The 14469-nt window shown below is 38.9% G+C and overlaps 1 protein-coding gene across 3 annotated transcripts in view; it reads right to left on the reverse strand.

Annotated features, from left to right (window-relative positions):
* Rabgap1l (RAB GTPase activating protein 1 like) overlaps positions 1-14469 on the reverse strand; it is a 583034-nt gene that overhangs the window by 404667 nt on the left and 163898 nt on the right. For all 3 annotated transcript variants that reach the window (XM_051147664.1, XM_051147665.1, XM_051147666.1), the window contains exon 12: positions 6769-6862. In XM_051147664.1, coding sequence (XP_051003621.1) covers positions 6769-6862 — 94 coding nt within the window. The remainder of the gene's footprint in view (positions 1-6768; positions 6863-14469) is intronic.

Below are 14469 nucleotides of genomic sequence, written 5' to 3' on the forward strand. Positions count from 1 at the left end.
TGATAAATTGGGCGTGTTAGACTACCAAAGCTAAGTAAGTAATACTAGTTTAGAGGCAAATATTCTCTCTGACTCTAGTAGAACCAAATTTTTTCAGGAATCCTTAGGTAATTTGCTTTCCAAGGAGTTTCTTGAAACTGCCTAGTATATAAGAACTGTTTTCAAAGATAACCACTAGCAGAAGGAATTTCAAATGAAGGACATTATTTCAAGGAAAACCAATGGTTTGAGAGAGGGATGAAAAGCAGATGCCTAGAGTTTAAGTGAATACAAAAGCAGCAGCTTGGCACACTTTTAAAAAATTCTCATAAAAGTAAAGAATTAAAACTGAAAATTCAAGATGGGATCTCAATAATTAAGGTCTGGGACTTCTCCTTCCCCGACGAGCAAGTCCTAGATACGCAGAGGCTGTATACAAACCATAAGGAACAGTGTGTCACAGCGCCTGACTGCCGTGCATCGGCTCCAGTGTGGAGCTCCAAAGAGAAAAGAGAAAGGAGAGAGAGAGGGTGAGGGTAAGGACAGAGAGGAGGGGAGAGGGAAGGAGAAGAAAGAGAAAGAAAAAGATGAAGAAAAAGGAGAAGGAGAGGAGGTGTAATCAAGAGAAGGAATAAGTTTAACTTATTATTAAGATGGAGAATATATACTTCTATTTTAATTTGCTTGTGGTTTTGCTGAGGCTTTCCCCCTCAATTAGAAAAATGGAACATTATACTAGTGTGAAAAGTAGGGCGCTACGCATGTTTACACTTAGTGATTTTAATCTTCCAAGTTTCCATCAGCTTTTATTTCATGTTCCTGAAAGTGTGTGAGAGCTCAGTTAGGTTAAAAACACATTTTTTTAAACCAATTCTGTTGACACACATTGGAATTTGGAACTCAGTAAGCTGGGCCAGGAAAATCATAACCTCAAGCATAGCCTGGTCTATAAAATAAAATAAAATAAATAATTAAATTAAAAATTAAATTAAATTAAAAACAGGAAGTAAAGCAGGAGAGGATAGAAAGAAAAAGAGAAGGATTTTCTAAAACCATAAACCTCTATTCAAAAGGTGCTTTACCATAGTAAATCACAAAAAACTTTGTGTGAATCTATTATTCCCAAGGCTTTAAACCTTTTAAACCAAAAAGATAATGTTTAAAACAGAAATTCTAAAAATGACTATTTTTAGATATCTAATATAAACTTTTTAGTCTTCTCATGACACAATTTTAATAATGACTGAAATAGAATAGAAAGATATGAAATAGAAAACATCTAGCAAGCTTTGCAAAGGGTTAAAAATGCATTGCCTTGGTTCCTCAATACAGTTCCTTTTGATTCTTCTAAAAAAGTTTCTTTAATTCTAAATTATATAACTAATAAAATATTACATTAATGTTTATCATTATATCTAAAGTAATATTAATTGAGTATAATTAAGAAATGTGTTGTTTTATTTATTTTAGAGCTATGGAGACTGAATTTTAGCTGAGAAATGTTCTCAATTCTACCTCAGAAGTCTTTGATTTGAAGATTGTTCTCCATATATAAGGTCCATCCATTTGATAAGGATGTGATCGATGCATACAGTCAGTCAACACCTCTATTGATCAGTTTGTCGCTACCCCTAAGTTGCTATCCTAAAAAACTTAAAAGCACCACCATGTGTAGTGGTGCACACCTGTACTCACTGCACTTGCAGCAGCTAACACAGGGAGACCACAAGTGCATGACAAACTTAAATCCTACCTCAAATGTTTAAAATTGTTTTTGAAGACAAGGGTAATATGAAGGGGGAAGTGCTTGCCTGTCTGTCGTGTTTAAAGATCTGGATTTAATCATTAGTACCAAAGTTTGTTAATACATGAAAGCAAATATTTAAAAGACAAACAAACAAACAATAGCATCTTAAGGAATTTGTGGGCATTTCTTTATTTCAGTGAAGACTAAAGATGGATGAGTAGAAGTATGGTTATTTATTGTCATTTTTCTACTGTGTATATATTCAAACTTTCCAGTGGGTCTATAATATTTAACATAAGCATTCATTAATTATAATAAAATTATCTTTAAATATCTTTGCCTTTATAACATGATAAAGCTTAAGAGTAAAAACTAGTGTGCATGCCATTTCTAAAACATCAGTACCCACTGTGGTTCCCAGGAAAAGATGACTGAATGAAAACAGACATTGTGTAAGCGAGACATTAAAATAGGTACATGATGAGCTCATGGGGTTGAATCAACAGGAACTTGTAAGAGGAATCTCATGCCTGGTGCTTTTAATCAATACTCGGTACGTAGTTTTTATTTTCATTTCTCTGATGACTGCATTAAATATCTTTTATTAATTTGCCATTTAAATGTCTTATCTAGAATATGTTTAGAAACTTTGCCTCTCTTTCTTAGTTCTTCATTCTTTGCCAGGGAGCTGTATGTCTATCTTTACAATACAAGTCTTCGCAATTAATATAGCAAACCCTAAAATCAAGTACTGTGTCTTCCTACTTTATTTTTTATTTTCAGAATTGTTTTGGATGCTAAAATCAATGTGTTTTTCACATAAGTTTTAGTTTCAGCTTTGTGGCTACAAAATATTCTGCTGTGGATTTTACTGATGTTTTCCTAAGAATGTAGATTACTTAGGAAATAACTGAAATCTCAGTAATATTGACTCTACCACTCTATGAAGATAATGTACTTATACATTTATTTTGGTCTCCTTTGGATTCTTTCACTGATGTTTTCTACTGTTCCAAAGCACAAAGTTAAAAGAATTTGCTAGATTTCTACATAATTACTTCAACTTTTGTTGGTACTTTGTGTGTTTTAAGTTTTCCATCTCTAGTTTTTCATTGCTAGTATAGTTAAGTAGAATTAATATTCACATATTGACTTTATATTGTGTAAGACTGTAAAATGAGGGCAGGAGCACCGGTATGGGGTTTTAACACCAGTACTCAGGAGATAAAGACAGGCAGACACCTATGAGTTCTAGGCCAACCTGGTCTACATAATAAGTTACAAGCTAGCCAAAATATATAGTGAGATCTTATCTCAAAAAAAGTATGTAAAACATAAGGTAGATTTTGTTTTTGTACAAACCTTTTGATTTTTAAAAATGAAAAGTATATCTCTTAAAATTAGATACCTTTTGTATCTTCCTTTCAAATCTTGTTTTCTTTTTCTTTTCTCTTTAACTATGTAAGATAAGATGAAAGTAACAAACCAATAACTGATTCAACTTAAGGCCCACTCCAAGAAATGGAACCCATACCTGACACTGCTTGGGTAACCAAGAACCTGAGGCTAGGTAGCCCAGGGACCTAGGGCAAAGCAAATAAGACTATTCTAATAGATGAGAGATGAGAGAGAGAGAGAGAGAGAGAGAGAGAGAGAGAGAGAGAGAGAGAGAGAGAGAGAGAGAGAGAGAGGAGAGAGAGAGAGAGAGAGAGAGAGAGAGAGAGAGAGAGAGAGAGAGAGAGAGAGATGAGAGAGAGAGATGAGAGAGAGAGATGAGAGAGAGAGATGATAGGTAGGTAGATAGATAGATAGACAGACAGACAGACAGACAGACAAGCAAACGAACAGGTAGATGAAAAATGTAGTGATGAAATGACTCCTAATGATGTTCTGCTACACTCATAGATCAGTGTCCTGGTTCATCCATCATCAGAGAGGGAACAAATATAAAGACCCATGGCCAGATAGAGAGATAGACCTTGGAAAACTCAGCCCTAGGTAAAATATCTCCATCAACTGCCCCGTCCCCACCCTCTGCTGCCCAGCACTCAGGGAACTCTGCAGAAGAGGAGGCATAGAGAACGTAAGAGCCAGAATGGATAAAGGACACCAAGAAAACCAAGTTCATATGAGCTCACAGAGACTGAAGCAGCCTGCACAGGTCTGTGCCAGGTCCTCTGCATTTATATTATGGTTTCGAGTTTAGTATTGCTATGGGACTCCTGAGTACGAGAATGAGTGGGTCTCTGATTCTTGTGCCTTCTCTTGGGCTCTTTTCCTTCTGTTGGTTTTTCTTTTCCAACTTGAATGTGATATTCCTTGTTTTGTTTTGTTTTGTTTCATTTTATTGTGCTATACTTTTGAATGAATGAATGAATGAATGAATGAATGAATATATATCTAGCCACTAGGGTAAAGATTAACAACTAAACTGTCACTTATACCTGCTGGCTGAAGGAAAGCCAGTTTTCTTCAGTGGAGTGACACTGGGTATATCAACCACTTCTGGACAGGCCTCATATTCACGAGTAGTGACCAACGTAAAAAAGGACTCCACAGTCTTTTGTGTGTGCTTTTATTTGGCTATAGTTTGGTGCTTTATTTGGGGGGTACTTTGTTTTCTTAGTTTTGAGGGGTTCTGTTATTGCATTAAGTTCTTTTTTATTTTTTTGAGAAAGAAGGTTGGGTGGGTATGGAGGGGTGGAGGATCTGGAAGGACTTGGGGGAAGGAAAGAATATGATCAAAATATATTTAAAGCTAAAAATTGTTTCAAATAATAAAAAATATAATAATTTTTTAAAGTTCCCAATATTATACTAAGTGAATGAAAATGTCTGGAGTGTATATACCTATGTTGTTCCACTCATAGGATTTCACTTTTAAAGGATTTCATTTTTAAAGATAACAGCTATGGCCCGATAGTGGTGGTGCACACCTTTTATCTCCACAGTCTGAAAACAGAGGATGGTTGATCTCTAGTGTGAGGCCAGCCTGGTACACAGAGTGAGTTCTAGGATAGCCAGGGCTACACATAGAAACCCTGAGGAGACGCACATGGCCGGCATGGCGGGAGAATCCGGCCGAGATGAAGAACATTAGCAAGTATTTGGGATTATGGATGGGAGGTAGCCTGATAGAAGTTATTAGAAGCAGATGGCATGGGATTGAGACAGGGATCCCATGCCTGCTCCACTATGCGAAGTAGTTTAGAGGATTAATGTCTGCCCTGCCCCTGGTTAACTAAGGCTATTTTAAAATAAAATTAAAAATAAAAAGAAACCGTGTCTCACCACCACCAAACAAACAAACAAAGAGAAAACAAAACACACACACAAAAAGATCAAAGAATAACAGCTGTTGACATTTTATAGTTACGTCCTAGAAAGCTGTGAAAGTTCCCTAGGTTTCTAGTTTGCTGAGTCATATCAGAAATGAGTGATTAAGGGTTTTTTTTTAAGGCTTTTAAAATGTGTCTATTGAAATAATTACATCACTGTTCCTCTAGTGGTGATGTGGTAACGTACTAATTTATTTTCAAATGCTGACCCACACTTGATTTCCCAGAATAAAACCCAGTGTTGAGCTTTATTCTCTCGTCTTCTTAAAAATCGTTGAATTTGACATGTTCTTACTATTGTTGGAGATTTTTAAGGTTATGTTTCTAAGGCATACTTGACTGTGGTTTTGTCATAATATTTTAATTTGGTTTTGTGATCAGTGTATGCTAGTGTCATAAAATTAATTCAAAATAATTAGCTTCTATATTCTGAGAAAGACTGCATAAAGCTTAATAGTTCACCTTTTATAACTTGGTAGAATTTTCTAATTAGGTTCCAAGCTTTCTTTGTTAAGAAAATTTTGAAGCAGGGTTAGGTATTTGGTTCAGTTGGGAAAGTGCTTGCCTAAAATGCACAAAGCCCAGCACTACGTAACTCCTTCTGCTGGCATACCTGTAATGACAGTACACCTGTAATGCTCACATGCCTGTAATGTTGACATGCTTGTAATGCTGACACAGCTGTAATGTTTGCACACCTGTAATGTTAGATCACCTATAATGTTAGCACTTGGGAGGTGGAGGAAGGAGAACCAGAAGTTCATGTTATAAGAAGTTCAAGGCCAGCTTGGCTAAGTGAAACACTTTTTTAAAAAGAAAAATAAATAAGAAAAAAAAAATTTTTTTTTTTTTTTTGGTTTTTCAAGACAGGGTTTCTCTGTGTAGCCTTGGCTGTCCTAGAATTGCTTTTGTAGACCAGGTGGCCTCAAACTCACAGTGATCCACCTGTCTCTGCCTCCCAAGGGCTGGGATTAAAGGCATGCACCACCACGCCTGGCAAAAAAATATTTTAATAAAGAAATGAATTCAAAGATATCAATGAACTTTGGCACTCCAGATCTTTCCAGAAGCTCATTCATTTTACATAGCCTTCAAACTTTGGGCAGGAAGAATAATTTCTCAAAGGAACTTAAATAGAACCCCTACTGAGGGAAGATCTAGACAGACAAACATGAAGGGCATCTATGAATCACATTTTATTTTTTATATTTTTCATTTTAAAAATTTCATATATCAAGGGCTTGTGTATTCAGCTAGTAAAGGCAAGCCTGGAGACCTGAAACACACATGAAGGTGGAAACAGAGGACTGGATCCACAAAGTTGTTTTCTGAGCACCATATATGAACACACTCACACAAACACACATATCATGTATACACAAATACTAAATAAATAATGTAAAGTATATTAGCATGTTAAAATAGCTTTGAATATTAAAGTTTTAAATTTTCTTTACTGACAAAGTTTTAGTTAGTATGAAAATTAACACTAAGTATATATCTATATAAATGTAAAATTTTTAAATAAAAACTAAATAAACTGGGTTTGATGGTTCATGGCTATAATCCGCGCACTCAGAGAGGCAGAGGCAGATGGATCTGTGTGAGTTTGAGGCCAGCCTGTCTATAAAGCAAGTCCAGGACAACCAAGACTAGACAGAGAAACCCTGTCTCCAAACAAACAAACAAAAAATAAATTCTTACCATCTTCCTAACAATTCTCCCCAAGAATAGAGGATCTTCTCAGGACAGTCTTTAGACACATCACCTGTTCCACTTGAGAGTTCGTTGTCACTCTCTACAGAAAAAGAAAAAATACACATTATACAAAATATAAGTAGTTTCAAACCATAAAACACAAGACATGGCTATATGTCTACCAAAATCAAGCACTAGCGCCTGGATAAATTTTTCAGACTTTTTTTTTCCTTTTTTGGTTTTATCAAGACAGGGTTTCTCTGTGTAGTTTGGGCTGTCCGGGACTCATTTTATAGACCAGGCTAGCCTCGAACTTACAGTGATCCACCTGCCTTTGCCGCCCCACCACCACCACCAGTGCTGGGATTACAGGCGTATGCCAGAGAGCCTGGCTAAATTTTCAGATAATTTCATGAAAAGTTTTATCTGCAGATAAGAGTATACAGACAGATCCAAGGACAATAGGTTAAAGCTAGTTGTGATATCGGCAGATGGCAGAATGAGAGGTCTGGGGTCTCATTCCTCCCTACAGAATAGTTCATCCACCAGCTCTCCACATGTAAGAAAATCGGGAAAAAAGCTTGAGATACCCACATAGCAAACAGAACTGAACAAAAAACAAATGGCAGGGGCATGAGGAGAGGCAGGCAGTCTCACTCCTATCCTTCTCCACATGGGCACACGTGGCTAGAAAAGAATTTCCAGTGCCCCAGTCTCTCCAGTAAGCCACTGGCTGGATGACACACACACACACCACCACAGAGGCTCTCTGGTTACGTACGGTTCCCTAGAAGGATGACGTGACTTGAGCACCTGATGCATACAAAGAAATGAAAACAATGCCTTGATCTTGATAGTGACTTTTGTTCCTGCCATGTGTGACTCTTTTATCAGAGACAAGAGCCAATACTGTGCACCATAAATATGTTAAGTATAAATTAAAACAAGGCAACCATTTTAGGAAACTAAACATTTTACCACAGGCAAAATTTTACACGTGGTCAAAGTGCTGAGAGTAAGTGAATGCTGAGTGTTCCGCCCTAAGTGGAAGATCTCTATCACATATACCCCAACCATGGCTCAGGAAACATGGTGGGAAAAGAGGGGGCAGAAAAACAGTGAGAACTACAAGAAGCGGAGGAGTGCTAAGAAAGCTGCTTTCTGGGCGTGATGGGGGCTGTTGGGCACATGAACTCATAGCAACTGCAGGTACCTAGGGAAGGCCTGCATAAAACTGAGTCTAGTAATATTTCATCATGGATGGGGAAGATAGAGAAAAGGAATATAGTGAACCAAATTTATCTAAGTTATTAAAAAGGCATTTGCCATCTGAATAATACAAGATAGTTTAAAAAACTGTCTAGCAGATCACAACTACCAAGGCTTATCAATGCTTTTCTAAATTGGTAAGCAGCTCCCACAGGGATCCTTGTGAAGAACAGAACTTAAGATACTACAAAAGGCAGTAAGCCAACATAAAATAATTCATATCTGGGATATGTAACAATACATTCATTTAATTAATAAAAGTTTATTTGGGCAGGCGAAAAGAACTGGCCATAGCCATTCACGAATTCAGAAAAATCAAAATGCATATAGACAGAGAAAATGTGTAATTATTTTAGAGTAATAACAGATAAAAATTGGGGCATTGTGTTAAAAACTATGGATAACAAAGTAAAGACAAAAGTTTGACCCACTCTGGAAATCTACTCATGCAAAGCAAACGAAGGCTCACTGGTGTCAGAGGAACAGCGAGTGCAACCACGAAGCAACCAAGAGTCAGTACTACAGTACCCTAAGGAAGCAGCCGAGTAAACAACTACCCCACCCAACCCCTACGTTCTCATGGGAAATTGGGCACTTTTGAGAAAGGACATCATGAAAATTTAATCTTTCCACAGAGTAAGCACTACATATATATTTACAGAATACAGTTTTCATTTTTTTTAGTGTTATACTTCGGGCATGTTCTAATACTTTAAAAGTATGGGCACTTCAAGATGGCATGGACACAGAAGATATGTCCCCCCACCTTGCCCCTCACCATCTGCAGCAGGCAGCAGACCTAGCCCCTGGGTTATGAGAGCAGAAGAACAGACCCTCTGCCCCTTGCCGGCTCAGCACTGGGTGAGTTAGCTGGGGCAGTGCTGGAGAGTTCACCCTGGCGATGTGGGTACAGGAAAGCTATGTAACTCAGCTACCACCCAGGCCCAGATCCAGGACTTTGAACTGGCCCACCCCAACACCTACCTATCTATGAACTTCTGGAGGGCGTGAAGCAGCCAGGCCTGCCGATGGATATGAAGGGATGGGGAGGTGAGTGGGATTGAGGTGCATGATGTGAAACTTGCAAAGAATACAATAAAAAGGGTTTTTTTAAAGTATAGATAATGATATGGTAGGAATTCTTATCTTTTAAATAGTCTCTATTGCCATATATATTAAAAATACATTATTATAAATCCTTACTAGTGAGTCATAAAATTATTACTGATAACGGCAACGTACTTTCTTTCCCACCATCTCCCATTACTTTCAATCACAAAGAGGAACTCAGAACCATAAAAAAACTGAAATGCAGAGGAAAAACACAAGCTAAAAAGAAATAAACATAACTTTAAATAATATCAGTGAGTTAAAATTTAATATTTGAAAGAAAAAGAACTTAACTGAAGCACATACAGGTCCTAAGTTTGTTTTCTGTTAATGTGATAAACACTATGACCAAATACAAATTGGAAAGAAAAGATCTTATTTCATTTTATACTCCCAGATCATAGCCATGCAAGAAACTTGATGCAAAAACCTCAAAGTAGAAACTGAAGGAGAGATCATCGTGAGACGTGGCTTGTGGGTTCACTCCCAGGCTTCCACTCAGTGACCTCTCTTACACAGCCCAGGCCCACCTCTCTAGGTAAAGTACCATCCTCAGTGATCTTGGCCCTCCAGCATGAATTAACAACTTAAAATGCCCCACCCCATAATGCCCACAGGCAACTCTAATGGAGACAATACTCCAGTCAAGTTTCTCTCTTCCAAGGTTTGTCAAGATGACAAGCAGGATTAGCCATCACAACAGGCTACAGCTTCTATTGAGTATCCTTTCAAAAAGCAATCTTACTCCAGGCACTATTATGTATTTCATAAACACTGTTTTATAGATAATGAGTCATTTAATCATCTAGCGTTTGCCTACCTTGCAAATGACAAAACTGTAGCACAAAAGGGTTGAGTAATTTGCTCAAGGTTATTCTGCAAATGACTGACAGAACGAGTTCAGCCTTCGCTGGAATCCAGAGTTAAATATTCCTTCTCCTTAGAGTTTCCCATAATATGGTTTATAGAAGAGGCTGTACTTGGCACTTACACAAGTATGTATGCCAAATGACACTTTCTATTAAATGCTAGGAGCCAGAGACAAGCCTGAAAAGGCAGAGCTGTTTAATGCAACATGCCCATGAAACACTAATATCTGGGCCATAGATAAAAATGACAGGATCAAAAAAGTATAATTTCTCTTGTTAGCCAAGAACAATGAAATTAATACTTTAGTAACCCCAAAATGTACACTAGACCTGTCTTCTTGGCCAAAAAAATCTACAATCATGAGTTTATAATAATTATTGACTGACCGCTGCTCACCTCAAGAAATAAGTGAAACGGGGAAATAAACTTCCTACTGCATGAAATTAAAGCAAAACTCCTAGATGAAAGGCAAACACAGAGAAAGAAAGACAAATGAAAAAGATATAAGACCAAAGGACAACAAAACACAGTGAAGATGCCAGCAAGTGGAAGAACACAACAAAGAAAAATAGAGTGCCTATCGCATCTATCCGGATGTGACTTTTTCTTGAAACAAAGGTTAGAGGTTGTTCTCTCCATATTATGCTAACTATTTCCCCTTTTATGTTCCTTTCACTATAGTTAAGTAGATATAAATGTTATAAATATTAAGACTATATTAATGTTTAAGCTTTCCTTCATGAGCAAAAAATGGAAGAAAAAGTCAATACAACCAGAGAAAAACAAGTACCTTAAAAAGATAAAAATCAGTGACCTTGAAGTGTCAGTTCTTTTTTTTTTTTTTTTAAAGTGTGGCCCCTGGTAGGTTCACCATGCTACAGTGGATGGCCCCACACCCAGATGGACATGGGCAGAAGAGATTCGACTTGACAGCATAATTTCAAAAAGAGAAAAAGGAAAAAAAGTTGTGGAGACATAGAAAGGTAGTAAGGAGCTGGAAGAAATAAGGACGAAGGTAAATATAATCAACATATATTTGATTCAGGAACTTCTCTTCTAAAATCTAGTATTTATCAATAAAAAATTCTAATTTTAATAAAATTTGAATTTTTAAAATAAATGACCTTGAATATACAGGCATCTGTGTCCAGACACAGTACAGGAAACTAGATTTGATACATCATTGGTAATGTATGGATCCTGAAAACAAGCATTCTGAATGAAATTAGTGTCATAACTTGGTAGCTGTGATCATGGTCAAGTATAACTTAGTCCCTCTATGCTTTCGTTTTCTTTCTCTAAAATCAGGAAAATGATATTGCCTGTTTGACAGATGAGCTGTAAGAAATAAGCAAGGAATTACACACAAAATACATCTCAATATCTAGCAAAGGTGAGAACTATACAGACGTTAGCCATCTTAATTTTTAACATATGAATGCCGATAATATAAAACACCAGGGTAACAGTGTAGGATGTGAGGAATGAGTTGATGTAAGCGGAAAAATTAAATGACCTTTTCTTGTTCCAAACCTTATGAAATACAGGGAGGTGAGAGGTAGAGTAATACAGCATTCTACGTCCTTTGCTAATTTCATCCCTCAGAAGACTGGCTAGGCCATTCTATCTAGTTTGGCATGGGGTAGGGAGAGAAGAGAATGAAAAAGAGAGGGAGGGAGAGGGAGGGAGGAAGGGCGGAAAGGTTTCCATGAAAACGGTACTGTAAAATACACTAAATTCAGTAACGATTCATGCTCTACACATCTCTTCCTGTCTCCTGATACCTAGCTGTTTTCAGTGCTGCAACTATGTCTTGATTAGTAGAGCTTTGTTAGTGTTATATTTTAGAATAGCTCATGAATATACAATAACTGGGAGAAAAACACTGGAAAGAGAAAAGTGAGAAACCAGATTTTCCTTCAAAACATGTAACATGAGAGAACATTTCATCTTTTGCCTAATGTAAGGTCAAAACAAGAATGAAAATACCTTACAGAGATTGTTTCTAGAGATGGCCCTGCCAGAGTCCATCCACCCGGCCAATGTTTAATTAAAGCTTGCTTCAAATCTGGCTTAAATTACAGGGGTAGTCTTATTCTCAACTGGTAGAATTAACATTTTTGGCTCCCCCAGCCAGATTCAGACCACCCACCCAAATTCTAAAGCAGGGCCTTCACTCTGAACTCCAGGGCTCAGGGATTGCTTTGGGAGGCATGTGCCTTGAGCCTAAGGTTCAGAGGCTACCCTCAGTCCATGGACTATCAGGGTGAACTGCTGTGCTGAAAAAAGCAGTAAGCATCTACAGACACTTCTTGGCTAGTCACAGTCTTATTCTGTTCTGTGGTGTCCAGGATGTGGACAGAGATCAACAATACGCTAACATTCTCCTGTCCAGGGCAAAAAGCAAAATACCGCCCAGCTGCTTGGTCCTGGGTGGCTGGAAAGTTCTGTCTGTTCTGTTGTTAAATAGAAAGCTTTGTTTATGTTTTGGTGTTGGAAAGTTTTGTCTATTTTGCGTATATGGATGAGTCTGCTTGTTCTCTCTGCTGCTGCCTGCCACCAGCCACCGCCACTACCATTGCTGCTTTTAGGGCCAGGGCTCAGCATTTATCTCTGAGCTCTCTGGTCACTGGATTCAAGGACAGCAGGAATGCAGATGTCTTCTGGATGTGAATAACACTAAAGTTGTTTTATGCTGTTTTACTTTACTGAAAAGATAACTCTAAAGTTGGGTTATGGTTCTCCCTTTTCTAGAACCAAGCATATCTAAGTTTCCTCTACGTCCTGTGTCAGCTGAGCCACCTGACACTGTGACAGGGAAAAGAAAGGAAAGCAGAACAGCCAAAAAACTTAGACTTGGTTTATGTAAACATTCTGTACCTCAAGATTTATGTTTATTTTATTTGGTGTGGTTAAAAACCTGTAATAGCTGTGGAAAAAGTTAACTTAAAACTTATAACATGAGGTTGATAGTTAAAAATCTATTCATAGGTAATCTTAAAGGAATGATATGGCATGATTCCATTTTGGGATATAAGCAACATGTGGCTTGCCACCATCTTTACTAGTGGCTGGTCGCCATCTCTACTAGGGTTGGAAAGAATGGGTATCATGTGACTTTACCACCATCTTTGGGCAGCCACATAGCTAGCTATCCGCCATCTCTGGTTGGGGAAGAGGGGTGACAGGTAACTTCACCTCCATCTTGATTAAAGATGACCATGTGGCACGGGCTAACCAAAGACGCAACAAGATGTGCTGCACTAGGATGGATTTTTTTAATTTATTATTATGCAGTGCTCTGCCTGCATCTACACCTGCAGGCCAAAAGAGGGCATAAGATCAAATTATAGATGCCTAAGAGCCACCATGTGGTTGCTGGGAATTGAAGTCAGGACCTCTGGAAGAGCTCTTAACCTCTGACCCATCTCTCGAACCCCTAGGATGGATTTTTATATGACAATTCTTGTCCTGAAAGCAAAGTTTATGAAAGATAGGATTTAAAAACAATACTTGTTTAATAAGATATTAAAACTGCACCTTCATGTTTTCATATGCAAGAATGTACCTTGCACTGGCAGCCAAACTTGATAACCTAAGAGTCACCAAGGTGGCATGGGCTTTATGGATAGGAAGGGGTCATGAAGAGAGCTACGGTCTGGCAATGTGTGGCAGGGCTGGGGTTCCTCAAGACAGCCTAGGTGCAGTTTCCGAGATGCTGGTGTCACATGATAGTCATCGGAATTACCAGCCACAATGAAAAGGAACTGGTTGGGACCTGGAAGACAGGCTGTGTATGCTGCCCAGGATGAGGCCAGACAGGTAATCCAAGCCCTACAGGACTATGAATGAATCCCAGATAGGGAGCATTGAATTGTTTACAAAGTTAGGGAATTTTAAAATTCTAAGCTCTTGAGGATCCAAGATGGCGGCGAGCAGTGTGGACCGCGTTTGGAGGCTCCAGTGAACAATTCAGGGAATTGCACAGATTTCTGAGCCAGGAACACCAAGGTCCGAACATCACGGCAGCAGGAGTGCTCCACGGTTCGGAGGGACCAGGGTGCGGAGGACCTGCGTGCCCCTGCACACGGGAGGAGCGTGGTTTTTCTCTGATCGGAGCGGCAGCGGCAGAGGCAACAGCACCAGCGGCACCAGCGGCACCAGCAGCGGCGGCTGAGGTTTGCAGCTCATAGCCTTCCGGTGGAGGCGATTGGTGTGGTGGCTGGTGGGAGTTGCTGCGGGAGAGGGGACTCGGGGCAGGATTTGGGTCGCGTGGAGCCTTCGGACCCAGACTGGACTCGGCGGACAGTTCGGCCCCAGAGTCCCGGGTACTGGCCCAGCCCAGCAAGCAATTCTGCCTGAGGCACTAACTCAGCGTGGCCACAGCTCCCCTGCTGTGGCGCAGGCTTAGTTGAGCACGCTGCTCCACACTAGGCAGCACCTCAGCTCAGCGGCAGC

This window comes from Acomys russatus, chromosome 6 (genome assembly GCF_903995435.1).
Source record: "Acomys russatus chromosome 6, mAcoRus1.1, whole genome shotgun sequence".
In the NCBI taxonomy this organism is placed as follows: Eukaryota; Metazoa; Chordata; class Mammalia; order Rodentia; family Muridae; genus Acomys; species Acomys russatus.